At 42.9% G+C, this 18,522-nt stretch overlaps 1 protein-coding gene across 2 annotated transcripts; it reads left to right on the forward strand.

The window, feature by feature from the left end:
• Positions 1–10,122: 10,122 nt before the first annotated feature.
• LOC110836823 (kelch-like protein 10) lies at positions 10,123–18,522 on the forward strand. Of its 2 annotated transcripts, XM_087359253.1 has the most exons (6): positions 10,123–10,311; positions 12,494–12,681; positions 13,973–14,224; positions 15,520–15,796; positions 16,490–16,679; positions 17,742–18,522. In XM_087359253.1, the coding sequence occupies exons 2-6, from the start codon at positions 12,497–12,499 to the stop codon at positions 18,203–18,205; spliced, it is 1,368 nt and encodes a 455-aa protein (XP_087215379.1). In that variant the 5' UTR covers positions 10,123–10,311; positions 12,494–12,496; the 3' UTR covers positions 18,206–18,522. The 2 variants fall into 2 exon arrangements, with proteins under 2 accessions (XP_087215379.1, XP_087215380.1); XM_087359254.1 differs by lacking the exon at positions 16,490–16,679 and having other exon boundaries at positions 17,742–17,898.

Raw genomic sequence — 18,522 nt, forward strand, 5'->3', positions numbered from 1 at the left:
TCTACCCGCTAGTATTCGAGATGAAATACGCCTGAAGAACCGGCTGAGGAGGCGATGGCAGGTCACAAGAGACCCCGCTCTTAAGACCCAGGTCAATCGACTCCAGAGATCGGTGACCTATCGTCTCAACGAGTGGCGGAACGAACAGTGGAGCGACACGCTCGAATCCTTGGACTGCGAGGACCAGTCGCTTTGGAAAATGACCAAGCGTGTGATGCGAGTCCCCACTCCGTCGCCCCCCTTCTTAGTGATGGGAGGACTGGCTCTCTCGAACCTCGAGAAGGCAGAAGCCCTAGCCGACAGCCTTGAGGTCCAGTTCCAGCCGGTAGACTACCCGTCGGACCTGACTACAATTGACATGGTTAACGAGGCGATGCGAGCATACGAGTATACCCCTGTAAATGAACCAAAATTAACCAGTCCCTTGGAGGTCGCCCAGGCCATCAAGGGACTCAAGCTTGGCAAGGCTCCGGGCCCCAACGGTATACCGAACAGGGTCCTGAAACATCTTCCACGACGCGCGGTAACCTTTCTCACGAAAGTGTTCAACGCGGTCCTTCGCAGGCAACACTTCCCCTCGGCATGGAAACACGCTCGAGTGGTGTCCATACTGAAGCCGGGGAAGGACCCCACGCTACCTTCTTCCTATAGACCCATCAGTCTTCTCGACACGGTCGGCAAACTCTGCGAGAAAATCCTACTAACGAGGGTCCTACACGAGGTCAGTGAACGCGGGCTGCTGCGCGACGAGCAGTTTGGGTTTCGACCCAGACACAGCACATCGTTACAGCTGGCTCGCCTCGTCGAAAGGGTCAACAGAAACCTTGATGAGAAGCGGCTAACCGGCGCGGTTTTCCTGGACGTGGCCAAAGCCTTCGACACAGTCTGGGTCCAAGGCCTCCTATACAAACTGACCGTCCTCAACTTCCCGTCGTACTTGGTAAAAACCATCTCTTCCTACCTCGCTGACCGGACATTCCAGACATCCTTCCAGTCGGCCACGTCCACACGTCGTACCATGCGGGCTGGAGTTGTGCAGGGCGGAATTCTCTCCCCTGTGCTCTTCAGTCTGTATGTCAACGACATACCCACACCGTCCCGCCACGTCGAGTTAGCACAATACGCGGACGACACGGCTCTAGTAGCCACGTCCCGTAGCCCAACGCTTCTCGTCAGGTATCTGGAGACCTACCTCAGTAGACTTGAGCTCTGGCTCAGGGCCTGGAGGATTGCTATCAACGTCTCGAAGAGCACCGCGGTTCTCTTCATCTCCGCGAGAAGACACATCCAACAGCCCCGAGCAGTGCAGTTCCTCGGACAGCCGATCCAATGGGTCAAAACAGCGCAGTATCTGGGGGTCACCCTTGACGCCGGGCTTACTTGGTCGGCGCACGTCAACCAAGTGGGAAAGAAGGCAGCGCAACGATTAGGTGTGCTAGGCCCGCTTATCAATAGGAGAAGTGGCCTGTCAATCAGGAACGGTGTACTACTCTATAAGCAGCTCATCCGTCCCATAATGGATTACGCATGCCCGATCTGGAGGTCAGCTGCCCACAGCCACGTCCAGAAGCTGCAAGTTCTGCAATCCAAGTGTCTTCGAATTGTTACTAACGCGCCCTGGTACGTTAGTAACAGGCAAATACATGAGGATCTGGGGGTCCCTTTCTTTGCCGACCACATCAGAGCACTAACTGAGAGGTTTGACTCGAGGTTAGCTGGTGTGGGGAACCCCTTAGTTCGGCAACTCGGAAGACACTCGTGCCGAATGAGGGCTGCCAGAGTTCACCCAAGGGCAACCGAGGGCGACTGATGTTCAGCAGGCCAGCCGAAGCCATCCCCAAAAGACGGCCAAGTCAGCACAACGAGTGGTTAGACTACTCGGCTACCCTGACTGAGGTTTTCCGTGCTTTCCTCAGTTGTAAGGCGAATGCCAGGGTATAACTTAATAGGGGCACGGCCCGCCACCCTTCCCCCCGATCATGGAGGCCATCAGCTGAAGTGATCTTCCCCCCATGCCGCAGAGGCCTTCAGCCGAAACGGCCCCTCCCCCTCTGGGTTCATACCCCAGAGACCCAACCAACCAAATTCCTTCGACAACTTGCCTGACAGGATAACCTCCCATCAGCAGCAACAAATCCCAGTTTGAATGGTCGAGGCTCCCGCCACGACGAAACCCCGTTAGCGTTAGCAAAATTTCCGTTCTTATATTACGACCGTTTACCATTTCCAGCAATGCGTCTTGTGCGCAGGAATGGTTTCACCTAGGTAGGGACGATGCTTGCGCTTGCGCAGGCCTCTGCCCTCAGTTAGCTTCTTTGGTTGGTTGGTTCCATATTTACACTCCCCCCTCTGGGTTCATACCCCAGAGACCCAACCAACCAAATTCCTTCGACAACTTGCCTGACAGGATAACCTCCCATCAGCAGCAACAAATCCCAGTGTGAATGGTCGAGGCTCCCGCCACGACGAAACCCCGTTAGCGTTAGCAAAATTTCCGTTCTTATATTACGACCGTTTACCATTTCCAGCAATGCGTCTTGTGCGCAGGAATGGTTTCACCTAGGTAGGGACGATGCTTGCGCTTGCGCAAGCCTCTGCCCTCAGTTAGCTTCTTTGGTTGGTTGGTCCATATTTACACATTGTTGATATGGATCTTACACGTTTTCATAGGTAACAACAATGCCGAATAAATACGACGTTCCATAGGTAACCATTGTTGTCGATTTGTTTCCTAAATCTTTACCGAATGACCCTTCCGTATAGACGCTGGAATTTCACAAAACATTTTTAGTGGTTTATCGTCTTTTGACTAAGCAAATAAACCGTAAACAGGGCGACGCTACGTTTTAGATTTTATTTGTGGTCTCTTTGCCCTCCATTCCTGACATTTCACACGTCTGATACTTAACTTTGTCGTTAAAACTTTCGTCTGTTTTTCCACGCCGGGGGATCCTTACTGCGGGGCAGCAGCTCTAGGTCCCACACGTCGACAATGCGATGTATGGAAGACGTCCGAGGAGTAATATCGTAACGCAAAACTACAGAAAGTGGTATATAAATCAAAATTTGCAGTCTGTACCCTGTGAATGCTCCCTTGTTAAAGAACAGATCCGAGCAAAGGTCTTTAACAAACAGACTGTTGTTTCAGAAAACTTTGACAGAGACAGACTTGAATGAAATGACGCCGAATCTGTTACAAATGTTTGCAAACCAGATTGTCGTCTGTGATTATTGGAAACAGAATTCTTCTGGTACGAGAGAAAAATCTAGCACGTCCAGTGCGCATATGTTGAAACAATTTCATGGACCAGCGTCGTATTTGCTTCACAAAGCCAAGTTCGTAATGCTGCTGGTTGGAGGGAGAAAGAGCATCTTATAGTTAAAGGTCCCCAGGCAATGCCCGCTCGTCCTTCTGGTTAGGACAAAGTGAAGTAAGAGTGAATACGTTAGGGCGATAATTAGCAGAAACGACGGAAATTTTGAGTCGCATATTAAAAAATGCTGAATTTGTTAATTTTTGAAGTTTAGTATAATTTAGCGGCTTCTGCTGGACCAGCCGTGGAGAGGGGGGGGGGTAAATTTTGTTGAATCTAAATCGGGAGGGCTGCAAGAGAAGCATGCAGTGGGAACCATCAGCATTTGCTTGAAGACAGAGGAAACCCCAGGAAAACCTGTGCCGAGATGGCCGTTCGCCGGACTATTAGCAGACAAAAGAGGAATTTATACGACCCCAAGGTTTCCCTAACTTGTGCCATGGGCTTTATTGATAAATTATAATACATGTGGTGCAATAACACAATATAATATGATGGATGCAGATCATCCGTGTTTCCATGGTCTTCTTCAGCTGCTGGCTTCGTGGTCTGGTCCATCGCAGGGGTTCCGCTGCAGCGTCCTCCGATGAACGGCTGACTAAAATGAGAAGAGAAGCTCTTTTTTTGGCAATTCTAATAATGAAAATTTTGAATTCTGTGTGAATTAGTATGCCGAATTCCGCTGGGCTGACACAAATCTAACTACTCCTTAAAAAGGCTTGCAGTGCACTTTGTTCACGCCAGATTTAATGAAGAAATGTTGGCTGATTTGGTTACTGGATCAGAGAGACAGGTCCGTATGCCGCTTGTAAAAGTAATACGTAAAATTATATTTACCAGATGTAAATTCACTGCCTCATTTCATTCGTGGTCTTGAACTCTGTGTTCCATACAGCGTTCTTTCACGCAGGCCCATTTTGTTCTGTCTGAAATGCAGCCCTTGGACGAGCATGCCACGATCCCAGTGCGAAACCTAACCCTAGAGAACAAGAAAAACTACATTTTCCCACCTCTTTCTGTCCTCCCTCGCCCCTCTTTTCTCTCTCACTCACACTCTTTCTCGTTTTGTGTTCTTTCAAAATTATTCTCCTGAGAGGGAGACCCTGTAAACATCCTCCCTAACTCTCTGTTCTCAAAGACCCTCAATAGGAGCGCAATACTCTTAAAACACGATTTAAACCATTTTCGGTGGTTAATTATAGGTGATAATAGATTTAATTTATACAATACACTTACGCTCCATAGGACAGTCTTTATTTCCTGTCTAGTAAAATTTTGTCAGTTCAATACGAGAAATTTGTGATGGCATTTCTTATTTATAGTTTATTTAACGACGCTTATTCAGCGTGAAATGGAAGGATGCTAGTGAATTACATGTAATATGGAAGGAAGCGGTCTTGGAATAACTTAAGGTACTATTCCAGGATTTGCCTGGAGGGACTGAAGAAAGCCACGAAAATCCACGCCAGGATATTTGAATCCGGGGCTTCCGAAATACAGAGCAGGAGCTCTCGCCATCCAACCAGGATGTTCGGTCAAATTTTCGATATGTGATTACCATGAAACGTATTTCCTACACTGTTTTGAATTGATTTGTTTTCAATAAAATGTTAAGCCGGGATTATTAATGGGTGCTTCCGATCTCGTGTATACGAGACTTTCGTATCTGCAGAAAAGAACTTCATGTATTTCGTTTCAGATCACTTCACAATTCATATCATGACGTCCACAGGAATAACAAAGCTTGCAATAAAAGTACAAGACTGTCGGGTTACGGAACGAAGGTTAATACTGGCACACATATAGAGATTTCAATTATTTCTGTTCCAAAGTAAGGGTTAGCGCGCACGAGCGGTTTTTCTGCCGCAGCGGTAAAACTACCGCAACCGCGTATTCTTGTTTCCTGTGCACACGGACGGTGAAATAAACGCATTTTTTTTTTTGGATTTTTTTGGAGACAGTTGGCGTGTGCTCTAGGCTGTTAATTCGATGAATGGATTTTGTTGGGACTGACGATGTGTGCGCTTTGGTGCTAAGAGAAAGGGCAAAGCATAGAAGGAAATTTTGGGTACATCCACTTGTAAGTTAAAGATTGCTGAAAGGCCAATTTCACAAGTTATGTGAAGATCTGCGTATGTATCCAAAGAAATTCTTCGGATACTTTCGAATGAGCAGCAGCAGTTTCCACGAGTTGTTTTTCATGATTTGACCGTCTATTACCTATCAAAATACTGTAATGAGGAGGTCTGTGCAGCCAGAAGAACGATTGGCAGTAACTCTACGGTAAGAAGAAAAAGTTATATGTTTATTATTGTACACTCCACTTCGGCAATCAATCTCTCACTATCAAAAACTGTGGTGTTAAGTTCCATTACGCGTGTAATCGCCACCAATATCGGGCAAACACTTGTCTGCCGTGCGGCTGTTTCACCGCTCGTGCACCCACACAGATAGGGTTCTTCGTGTTCTATTGCCACCGCCAGCCGCTGTGCGGTGGCTGCACCGCATCGAAAATGAAGTATGTTGCGGCACAAAAACCGCAGCGGTAAACCTACCGCTCGCTTCCTACTGAAACACTGCGTTCCATCAATGCGGCAGAAAAACCGCAGAGGCCCAAACCGCTTTCAAATTGGGACCGGCCAGCTAAGGGAGACAACCCCGACAGAAAAGCATCACCCCTCAGGATTTCTGGGGGTTGGGCGTGAGGCTGACAACTTCACTCCGTAAAAAAAAAAATTGTTTCGAAACTTCGAGTTAAGCCTCGATGGAGGCGAAAGATTGAAGAGGCCAAGGTTCAACTTTGAACTGTAGCGCGAAGAAGAAAAAAGTTGACATTTTACTTTCAGATTGACTTCCAAATACTCTTAAATAAATAAAGAAATGACTTGTTTTCCAGAGACAAAGAATATAATATAACAGCGAATTGTGATACACAGGGACTTATCCCTTATGTGTACAAGCATGAGCTTGGACTCTTGAAGGAGCGGTTGAACATGATGTATGGCTGCCATTCAGGTTGGCGTTCGTTGTTGTATCAGAGAGAATAAACACTAGATTATTCCTCGGCAATAGAAACCCTCCCCAAGGCACTGTTTCTGATGACTGCATAACTATGCCAGATAGGTAAGTACAGGCAACTCTCGGTTTACGAACATTCGCTATAACGAACGTCACAATTCATTCAAAACTTCTTAAAGTCGCCAATTGATAGAGTTCCTTATAAAAACGAAATGCCAAACGTATAGTGAACATAATTATAAGATCTAAATAAATAAACTTTTAAAAAATGTATTTATTGCAATAATTATCAGAAAATTATTATATGATAATTATATTGAACTGTTCTTGGTTAATAAAAATAATCTAGCCGGTAAAAGAACGTTGGTTTACGTGCCACGCCGCGTAGAATGTTTTCTCATGGGAAGGAAATCGGTGATTCCCCCTATTATAATATAATAGGATCATCACTTGCTTTGCCTAAGTTATCTTAGGCGGTCAAGTGTAGTTCTGCATTTGGTGACTTAAAAATATATTTTTTAAAATTTAAGCGATCATGGGTCCAAAGCGAAGTAGTAGTGTTGGTGTTGATTGTAGTGGTTATGTACGATAAACCACAACGCACACATTTTATTTATTAAGTGTTCTGTCTGACGACAGGTCCATATGAACAGGATCCTTCCATCCTTTTCTCGGACTGGGACCTGTTCATATACGTTCTTGGCAGATGATCCAGAAGTGGTTTGCCATTGCCTTCTTCAGTGTGTATGGAGTGCCACGGAGAAACCGGGGAAGCCCCGGAGGAAAACTCAGTGTTGCATAGACCAAGGCCTTGCCCAACAGTAAAAGTAAAGTAAAAGTTTGTCCCACTATACGCCATGTAGGCGTTTGGGGGGAGTGGAGGTATAGCTCCTCTCTTCCTTGACCTCGGCACTAGATGGGGGTGAGTGGTCAGCATCACGCCCCGGCCGGCTTTACCCCCGGGAAAGGACCCCCGGTACCCATTGTAGAGGAGGCTGGGTGGGCCCCAGAGCCGGTCTGGACGCAGAGGCTAGAGGAAAAATCCTCTGCCCCCGTCGGGGATCGAACCCCGGTCGTCCAGCCCGTAGCTAGTCACTATACTGACTGAGCTATCCCGGCTCATGGCCTTGCCCAACACAAGTTATAAATTCGGGCACCGCCGGGAATCGAACCCGAGACCCCAGGATTACAAGGCCAGCGTTCTAACCGCTAGACCACCGTGGCCATCATTTATTTATTAAGTATTCTGTCTGAGGACAGGTCCATATGAACAGGATCCTTACATCCTTTTCTCGGACTGGGACCCGTTCATATACGTTCTTGGCAGATGATCCAGAAGTGGTTTGCCATTGCCTTCTTCTGTGTGAGTGTGAATGGAGTAATTGTTGGGATGCCACGGAGAAACCGGGGAAGCCCCCGGAGGAAAACTCCGTGTTGCCTAGACCACGGCCTTGCCCAACACAAGTTATAAATTCGAACCCGAGACCCCAGGATACACATACAATACAATAAAACGTATTGTATAGACCATTAGATGTTTAGTACATGGTTTTAATACTTTAAACGTATACGATACGTGTCGTAAATCTCAGGAATGAAAAATACACATAACGAACAAAAACGTGGAACAAAGAATGTCTTGAAACAAAACTCGTTCGTAAACCCAGAGTTGCGTGCATGCTGCCTTATCGCCCTGTTGATGGAGGCAGCAAGTACCTATGAAATGTTGGTAAACTTCTACGAGACTACTTGAATTTATTGTATAAACCTAAGACATTGCATTTTAGAAACATTGAAGAAATGTGACATGACAAAAGTGAAGTATTCACTCTTATGGGAATGAATGTATTACTAAATGTATTATAAACTAGATGACTGACACACATAGGTAGGGTAATGTAATTGGAACTTGACATGTTGGATGTTTGTTAATCTTTGCTATTATTTTAGACCTGTGATTATCAGTGCATCAATTTCAAGTTCCAGGATTACTGTATGAAGTTCAGAAGTCACTGCCAATTATAAAAAACAATTTGAAGTTGTTGGTACGGTGTTTGGTCACGCTGTCTGTGTAAGATCTGACTGTACAATTAAATTCAAGGGAAATGTGTTTTTGAAAACGTCGGTGGTTGCCATTCTTTCTGCTGTTTTCCTAATGTACCTGTGGCATGCAGCGAATTTATCCCACAAAAATACTCAAACTGGTTTAAGAACAGGTATTTTCTTTTAATTTCATGTATGAGTTCCTATTTTTATATGTCGGCATCTGTGCATTATCGTCAAGACATTCCATTACCTCCACCCCTAACCTTTACAAGTAATTCCTATTAAAATATTAATCACAAGTTTTCTTTAATTTGTGCTATTATGCATAAGCTGACTTTTTTTTAAATTTAAAATAAATGTGACACAGCTCGTTATACATGTTGATTGAAATCTTCAATTCTGGTACATTTTTGCTTTGCTGGTAACAGAGTTGATAATCAGGTAAGGAAGTTTTAGAAATTGCACGTGTCGTTTCGAATTGACAAAACATGAATTCTGGTCGCAGTGGAACAGGGACGTATGTTATAGGGAACTGAAGCACGCACTTGTTGACTGTTTTGTCCGAGTCGCAAGAAACATCATTTTGTGCAGACGTGTTTCAGTGACACATGCACTGTGAAGAAACAGGTTTAAAACGTTCAGATGGAACTGGGGCGAAATGGCATAGAAACTTACAAAATGTTAAAAACTGACTTTTGGGTGGAATTTTGCTTTACTCACTTTGAATGTGTTAACACACTCAAGGCTCAAATTTTTATCAGAATTTTTGTCAAGACTCGTGTTCTTACCATTGTGATTCAATTTTACCACAATTTTCCTACAGAACTTGTCTTCATAATAATATGCTACTTGGAACTTGAATCTTGAAATAGAAACTGAAAGTATTAAAAATAGGACACTTCTGTGTGTAAAATAAATGTTATGTCTACAGCTGATAAATATGAGGTTATCACAGTGATGTAGATGCTTTTCTGGGTGTTGGTGCTGGTGTCAATGTTTTGGTGAAACGTACTTTCTACATCTTCGGTTCTGAAGTATGTTCTTTCAGTACCAGATCCATAATATATCTGAAAAAACAACAGTCTGTTTGTTAAAGACCTTTGCTCGGATCTGTTCTTTAACAAGGGAGCATTCACAGGGTACAGACTGCAAATTTTGATTTATATACCACTTTCTGTAGTTTTGCGTTACGATTTTACTCCTCGGACGTCTTCCATACATCGCATTGTCGACGTGTGGGACCTAGAGCTGCTGCCCCGCAGTAAGGATCCCCCGGCGTGGAAAAACAGACGAAAGTTTTAACGACAAAATTAAGTATCAGACGTGTGAAATGTCAGGAATGGAGGGCAAAGAGACCACAAATAAAATCTAAAACGTAGCGTCGCCCTGTTTACGGTTTATTTGCTTAGTCAAAAGACGATAAACCACTAAAAATGTTTTGTGAAATTTCAGCGTCTATACGGAAGGGTCATTCGGTAAAGATTTAGGAAACAAATCGACAACAATGGTTACCTATGGAACGTCGTATTTATTCGGCATTGTTGTTACCTATGAAAACGTGTAAGATCCATATCAACAATCTTATGGACCGACAATGGTCAGCTTTTATATGAACTCCTGCGCGCATAACAATGCTTTACTCCTTTACCTAAGAAACTAATTGTTACGTCACCTGTTTACTCGGCTTTGTTGTGTTACATTACTGCCGTAAACAATCCGCTTTCGTTATTGCGGAAAGAGCTGAGCAGTGAATCGCTTGTAGAAGAAGTGCGTCGTAGAGTAGAAAATTTTGTGCTCTTAAAAACCTCTTAGAATATCACAATTATTTATCTTTTATAATTATTAAGAAATCTGTGATACTCCATTTTAGTTTGGATTAAATTGATAATTGCCGGTGGACATCGTGGTCTCTTACAATTGAACAAAGTTTGAGGTAAGAAATTCCTATTTATTATTTTTGTTGTTCATCACATTTAATGTTTTCATCTGCATTTGTGAACTCGTGTAAGAGAATTAGGCTTGTCTTCTTTTTAACACAATTTCAAGTAATATTCGATTGACTTCTGTTTGTTCACGGCATCATTGATAGTAAAATAATATTACGGTAGGCAATTAACATTTTAAATTTTAAAACAATAAAACGTGTTTCATATCCTAGAATCTTAATAAAAATATATGGATCTTAAGAAGTGGGGTTTATATTCTGAATAATAATTCCAACACTTCTCATCTCTTGATACATCGACATTATTAAAGCGTTTTAGGAAACTGTGAAGAATATTTATTCCGGATTTAAAAGCCTAATTATCGACGAATCTCCCTAAATCAGCAGGTTAAATCCGGGGAATGCTTGCTATTATTGAGTGCAAAGGATTTATGGGTGCAAAACGTGGTCTTTCACTTTGAGGGAGGAACATAGACTGAGGGTCTCGGAGAACAGAGTGCTGAGGAAGATGTTTGGACCCAAAACGGGAGTGGGACAGATAAGAGAGAAAAATGCACGACGAGCTCCAGGGCCTGTGGTCCTCACCGGATGCTGTTAGGAGGCGATGGGCAGGGGAGAGAAGTTCACAATTTTTTGGTTGGGAGGCCTGAAGGGAGGAGACCTCTGGCGTAGGTGGGAGGATAACATTAAGATGGATCTCAGGGAGACGGGACTCGATGGAGCGAAGTGGCTCAGAATGGACCCCGGTGGCGGGCTTTTGTGAACACGATGTTGAACCTTCTGGTTCAGTAAACAAAGTGAGCTATTTTTTACGAGCTGAGTACCAGTCGACTCTTCACAGAATATCCTGCACATTGCAGTGTGTGGGTAGGCCTCACCCACGCATGCGGTAGAGCAACGATCAGCTTTTTTGACTGTTCCCAACTGTAATTCTCGCGTTCCTTTGGTAAATATAAATGACGTTGTGCTTGTAGTGTATATAAATGTGTAACTTAGGCAGGAAAGTCCTTAATCATGTAAGCTCTTAAGCACTTCTAATTCTACAGAGAGAGAAGAACTCGAAAATTTTATTTCTATGAAAAGGCGTAACTTTCTTTTTCCAAAATTTATGTCTTAACTGTCTGGTTCTGCATCAAAGGTCACGCAATTTCAATGGCAAATTTTTGTCGTAATTTTTTAAAATCGGTTCACTAGTGCAGAAGCACCTAAGACTTTATAGATTACTTGATATTTTATAAGTAATGTCTACGTAGTTTATATAAAAGAAGATTTAAATTATTCGAGTAATGACAAACACGCGGCATGACTTAATATTGCCTAAATCAGTCACATCTTCAGGGTTTTTAAACCAAGAAGAGTGAAATGGGCGGGGCATATGGAGTGCATGGATGGGGCGAGAGGTTTGCACCGGGTTTTTTTGGAAAGCCTGAGGAGAAGAGGCAGCTGGGGAGACCTAGACGTAGATGGGAGGATAATCTCAGGCGGGATCTATGGGACATAGGAGTTGAAGGGGGACTGGATTTTGTTGGCCCAGAGCAGGGTCTGGTGGAGGGCTTTGGTTAATTCGGTGATGAACCTTCGGGTTCCGAAAGCCTTCTAGATAGTTATATGTCACATTTAGAGCTTTGTCACTTTGTGTTGGGTCTCAACAGATTTTTTTTTACCAAAGAAAAAACTGAGTTGATGGAGCCGAAGTCCTGCTTAAGAATCTAACAGTAGCCCAGGTGATTAAATATCTCGTCTTTTATGAAACATGAAGTTTCATGTTCGTCTTTCCAAGATCCCGCCTCTAAGCCACATCCACAAGCCACACCTTCATTCCCCACTTCTCTAAGATCCATTTTAATATTATCCCAACAACTCAGAGGACTCTCGAGTTAACTTTTCGTTTCAGGTCTTACGATTAAAAAGTTGCAATTCTTGCCTCTTCCATGTGTTCTACATGCCCCGCCAATCTCATCATCCTTCATCTGACAGCCTACAATTTATTAATTAGTGAGGAGAACTATAAAGCTCCATTTTACGAAATTTTCGCCATTCCCTTGTCAGTAACTCTCTCGCAGGACCAGATATTCTTCTCAATACCGTGTTCCCTCTCATTCTCTCTCATTTGATGTGCACACCGGTCAGTATGAAGAAAAACCCGTAACAGCGATCGACTGTTTTTCAGGAGATGGAGTCAAACCAAAGTCTCTGCCGTTCTCAAGATGACGACAGGAGCACGTGCACCGAAGCATTGGCGCCCCTCAATGAGCTGAGAGACAAGAACCTCTTGTGTGACGCGGTGTTGAGGTTAGATGACGGCGGAGTCTTTCCAGTCCACAAAGAGTTTCTGTCGATGCGTAGCGCATATTTCAGGTTTGTTTATTTACTGACGTGGTTGATTAATACGTGAAATAAGGACTTAACAGACCTCAATTCGTATGTGAAATGTTTTATCCCCTTTGCTATTTGTCTTTTGTTATTTGTTCATTGTCATGAAATCTCACGGCGGTGAGGAAGAAGAAGAAGAAGAATGTCTTCTGGACGTTGCGCCGTAGAAACGAGTGGCATTTCAGACGTACTTACTGCCTTCTTCCTTGATGATGGAGGCAGTAAGCACCTCTGAAACGTCCGATAATTTCTACGAGACAACATCCCAGACGACGTACGTGGTTTTTTGTACTAATTTTTTAAGTGCGGTTGTACCAAGGTGACAGTCAATCGATCTGGAGGGAGAAATAGAATCCATTTCCAAAATCGTCTTGGTTTTAATACATAGAGACGACCGACAAAGTAATTTGGTAATGCACCTTCGTCACGCCATTGTCCGGAACACTGAAAGCTGCTGTGAGTTGCTCTGTCTGAAATATAATTAACTGTAACAAAGTACTTCGCGAGAAATGTTTCATTGGCAGGAGAGAATCGTTCGAGAACTTGTGCATTCGTAAATCTGCTTGAGTTTTAAATAAAGATTTGGTGCGTTCTTGAAATGAGAAGTGAATTATAACCGTGAATAATTGTTTCTGTTTTCCAACAGACGTGTCTCACGTCTTTTTGCGAGCTGTACCCCTCTTTCAGTTTTCCGACAATCAAATCTTTCTGTTTGACTTACACTGCAAAACCCTTAAATTGTAATATTAAATTGTTTGCTGGTTGGCGATCACTTTGTAAAAGCCGCGTAGAAAAATATGTTTTTCTTTTAAGCTGTTTATTGTCGGGAAAATGTTTTCACAGAGCAAATAGATTTCATATTACGAACTGATCAATCAGTGGAATGTACAGCCCGCAATGTATGTTGAAATATTTGTGTTCATTTGCTGATTGGCTTTAAAATTTCTGTAAAAGTTGCTATAACCTCTGATATCTCTTGGAGGATTCAAGGGTCTGTAATAACCGAGGTTACCATTCTATAGTACAAATGTTCGCTGTTTGCTATCCGATTTGTAAGTAATATTCTTCACAATCTCACAGTAAATCTGGTCCCATTAGTACACATTCTGGGAGTTTTTGAAGTCTTCAAATAACAAAAATTCATCCACCACAAATGGATACTTTTATTTGGCTACGTGAGTCATAAAAACTTAAACTTTATGCGCTTGTCTTGCAATTTCCTGCTCGCCATTTCTCGAAATCAGTTTAAATTAACGAATGTTTCGTGACGTTTCAGGACACTCTTCACGACAACACTGCACTCCAGTGAGGAGACTGAGATTCTCCTCCATGGAGTCAGCTCAGACACGATGACCCAGATACTGGATTATATTTATTTTCGCGAGGTGGACATCCGCTCCGACAAAGTGCGTCAGCTTTTCGTAGCGGCTGAGTACTTGTGTATACCAGGCTTTGCTGAACAATACTGCGACTTCCTTAAGGACGCGATGGACGTCGAGAACTGTATCGGCATCATGCATTTTGCAAGGTAATTGCTGTTCATTTGTCATTTGCTGTGACGCCAGTCTTCGTCGCTGGAGCGAATCACATTTACTCAAGAGAGCTGTCGAGTTCCGGGTCGGAGATTAAAACCTCTGACTGAGGACTCGGCAAATTATAATGTTTGGCAGGTTGTTATTAATGTGCCTGTAATTTAAATGTTCTGTTTAACTACATATATTTCCATCGTCATTATGACGAGCAGGTGACTAATTTCAGGGTCATAATTAAATCTGTCTTCCTCTCGAATTCCTTTGCTTCGTTCTTTCTTTCTTTCTATTCGGAATTCCTTACTTCTTACATAATCCTCCCAATATCAGAATCAACATTCAGCCCCACATTTTCTGCATACAGCAAAACCTCTGTCAACAGAGCGTCGATTATCCGATTCCCACATTAAGCGACCGAATTTCAACCAGATCGCTTGCGATTGGTTTCCACCGACAAGATGCGTTAAAGTGATGACCACGAGGTACAGTTCATTGATGTAACCTCACATCCAGATTTTGCTGAGTATTATGAACATTTCAGGACATTTAGAGAATTGGTTTTTATCGGTCAAAGACGAAAAACAACTCGCTGGGCCTGTTGAAGCGGAACCCCCTACTCCTTTGTTGTTCAGGACAACATAGCAAGCAAATCAAGTGACATCGGCAGAATCACACCAGAACCTCCAATTCATGCGATGGACAGAATGACTGATAAATTCACTATTTTAATACAGGGACTCCCTCGAACAGCGCTCACGAGTGAATTTTGCCGTAGGCTTGTGCGTGCGAAACGCCCGCATCATTTGCCGGCGAGGAAAATCTGTATTGAGTCTGTAATTATTAGTTAAATTCCATGACCACGTTCCCTTTTCCCTCGCTCATCCGATCCGTGGTTCCCCCTGTAAAGGTCGGTTACACGAGGTTTCACTGGATTAACACAAGCAGGTAAAACAATGTCGTTTCGCCAAGGTTAATGCCAGAATTCTAAATTCTATACTCCTCATCTCACTGCCTTCTTCACTTGCGTACGCCATGCCCTTATTTCAACCTGTAACTTTATCACGAGGACAAGCGGGCATTGCCTGGGAACCTTCAGAGCCGAAAACTTTCTATTTTGCCCCGGTTAAACGGAGCGTATCTCATCGTTGCCTCTCCACGTGTCTGCTCTTAGTCTCACTCAAAAAACTGAAGGCGAAATACTGTGGTGTGCAAATGCTTGAGAATCCAGTTATTTCTGCAGTGTTTCAATGTGTCGGAGTTCGAAGGAGATCGATTCTTACCCTCGCTGTTGCAGGTTACACTTCCGCGCCGACCTTGAGACTCGCGCTCGCCGCTTCGTTCTGCTTAACTTCGTGGAAGTGTCTCAGAAGAGCGAAGAACTGCTGGAACTGACTCTAGAGGAGCTGCAAGCGATAATCGGGACCGAGGAACTGAACGTGAAGGACGAGAAAGTTGTGTGGGAGTGCATTCTCCGGTGGATCAACCACGACCCGGACAACAGGAAAGGACACATCGCGGACCTTTTGAAGGGCGTCAGACTGCGACCACTTGCAAAATTTTTAAAGGAGATGGTCAGTATGTCCCTGAAACCGTGGATGTTTATAGAAAGTGAAGCCCGCATTTTAAATTCCATTTTCACTCGTTTTCGTATGTATTAATGTAAATCCTGAGCCATTTTCTTTGTCACGTGTAAGTCCGTCTGTCTGTCTGTCCGCAGATCCAGCTCGAGAACGTCTAAACGGAAGATCATTAGATTTGATACTGATGAGCTTTAGCGTAATCTGTTGACACATTTCAATTCTGGTTAAAATCTTACAATAACAACGTGAAAATTACACAATGATTTGAATGCCTCCTTCTGTGCAAAATTTCCTGAGTAAGAAATCCCCAGATTCCCTTATTTTCCATGGTTACAGTAACTACTTGTGGAATGCCGCTGGTAACACGCTCCCATACGCCTGTGTATGTGCAAAACAAATATTCGATTCGTTCTTTTATGCATTGTTTGTAAGTTTGACATTCCACCTGCGCTACAATATTTGATTACAGTCACAGTTGTTCACATTACGCGGCGCAAACCGCGTAATGTGAACAAGGCCGAAGACTTAACCGTCGGTTGACTGTTCTGTCGTTGTCGGCTGAAGCATACGACCCATAAACGACACGACAGTTCAGTCCACGAGCATGCGCACACGTACGTCTAAACAGTCGTTCTCTTGTTCTCTTTTGTTCCACGTTCTTCGCTCTATCCTCGCCGGGTACAGAAGTCAGGAATGTCGCAAGAAGATAATATCGAACGATTAATTGAAGAGGTCGAAAGACGCCCTGCTCTTTATGACAAAAAATTTAAAGATTATGCAAACATCAATGTTAAAAGAGAACTTTGGCAAGAGATTTGTTCAGTTGTGGTACCAGGTTGGAGCGAATTGTCATCCGAAAAAAAGACTGAAACAGGTTAGTTTATTTGTTTTTATTTAATTTCAACAATTACATTTTAACAATTTAAATTTTAACTTATAGTGTAGACCGATTTGCTTGATAATTTTTATTTTATTCCAAATTAAATGTTGTTTCATCTTATATGGTACCAAATCTGTCATTCTTGGTAAAATGTTTATTGTCTTCACACGACCTGCCTATTACATTTTTTCGTATTGCTTTGGTATTGATCCTTGAAGTGAAATGAAAAACTTCGACAAGAAACTCCTAACATTGGTTCCACAATTTCGTACGTTATTAACAACGGTACTTTCAAGAGGACACTCATATACGTAAAGTATCAACAAAACGTATGCCATCCTTACAGCGAACAAAATTATGAAGTACACAACATGCCTTAATTATGCAGTCGCAGAAGCCGATGCTGACATCTAATGGTCTGTGCAAAACCCTCCATTTGTTAGCTAAAATTCCAAAAGTGCACTCCAGCATTCGGCGAGCCTTTGTATGTCGATAATTATATATTCTTTTGAGCACTGTCAACTTTTTCTTTGCATATCGCCTCAGGACGTGTTTTGATAACCCAAAAGCTTTGTAATCTGCATCAGTCCATGTCATTAACACCTGCGAAAAATACTTTTTATAATTGTAAAATGTTGATCCACTTGCAGGAGGTTTGATAATGCGATTATGCTTTCCATCAATGGCACCTATTACATTGGGAAACCTGGTTCTTTGCTAGAATTGATCAGCTATTTTAATCCAATCTTCTTCTTTTATGTTTTACTGGTATATAGAGCGGTTGTAAAATACTCCAAATGTTGGCGCGGGCGCATTTGATTATCAACCTTAACGTTGAAGGTTGCAATTAAGAACTCAAAGGACAGCGAATTGAAGCTTGCGACGGTTTGCCAAATATCTGAAGGAAAAAAATGGGACAAGTCTAGAATATGGTCATAATACAATACAAATACTATCACATCACAGAACATAATAGACCTACACGTACAACGTAACATAAAATAGTAGGGTCGTATTATAAACTTGTATTATATTAAATATTGTCATTATTTCTAGGTCGAGACATACAAAAGAGGTGGCAGACCTTAAGATCAGGTTTTAGCAGAGAGCTTCGCGCCCAGAAACAGACCAAGTCCGGCCAATCAGCATCGAAGAGGAGGAAATACATGTATTTTGAAAAATTGTTATTTTTACTTCCCACAATGGAATCTAAGTCAACGGAAACAAATGTAATATCAGATGACGATGGCGATAAAGAAGAGGGAATCGACCACGTAAACGAGGCTGAAAACAGAGCACAATCTTCCAGGGAAGAAACAAGGAACAAGCAGCAGCCTTTCGAGGAATCTTTACTCAACAATTTGAGTTCAAGAAATACCGACGACGAAGACGTCCACTTCGCACTTTCCTTAGTTCCTTCGCTCAAAAACCTAAGCGAAGAGAACAAATTAGAGGCGAAGATAAGAATTTTGAGCGTGATTAAAGACTTAAGGGCAGAACAATCCCCCCTTTCACGTTGAATGCAGCTGGGCCATCTGGGTTAAAGGAATGCCTTTATTTGGCCGCAAGCTGCGGAAACAACCTCAGTCAACTGCGAAGAAATACAACGACGTTGCTCATCTACTCTAGTGCATCCTGATTTCAGTTCTCCAAATTCAAATGACACAGTCCAAACATATTATTCCAATTTCTCTTGTGATTCTGACATATTAGACCTTTAGATACTAGGCTGTCTGCCTAGGTTATTTGTCTGCAGCAAGGCATAACTTCACATTGTATCTAAGTTCCTTTCTTTAAAAATAAGGAAAATAAGAATAATAAAAATAATTAATGTAAA

The sequence above is a fragment of the Zootermopsis nevadensis genome, unplaced genomic scaffold (assembly GCF_977971745.1).
Source record: "Zootermopsis nevadensis isolate Lab colony 2312 unplaced genomic scaffold, Znev_1.0 Znev_ptg000031l, whole genome shotgun sequence".
Classification (NCBI taxonomy): Eukaryota; Metazoa; Arthropoda; class Insecta; order Blattodea; family Termopsidae; genus Zootermopsis; species Zootermopsis nevadensis.

Excerpts from the sequence above, each read along its gene's own strand:
- LOC110836823 (XM_087359253.1), top strand. The coding sequence starts at position 12,497 with ATGGAGTCAAACCAAAGTCTCTGCCGTTCTCAAGATGACGACAGGAGC. Across the intron at positions 14,225-15,519 it reads GGCATCATGCATTTTGCAAG|GTTACACTTCCGCGCCGACC; the intron begins GTAATTGCTGTT and ends TCGCTGTTGCAG. Across the intron at positions 15,797-16,489 it reads CAAAATTTTTAAAGGAGATG|AAGTCAGGAATGTCGCAAGA; the intron begins GTCAGTATGTCC and ends CGCCGGGTACAG.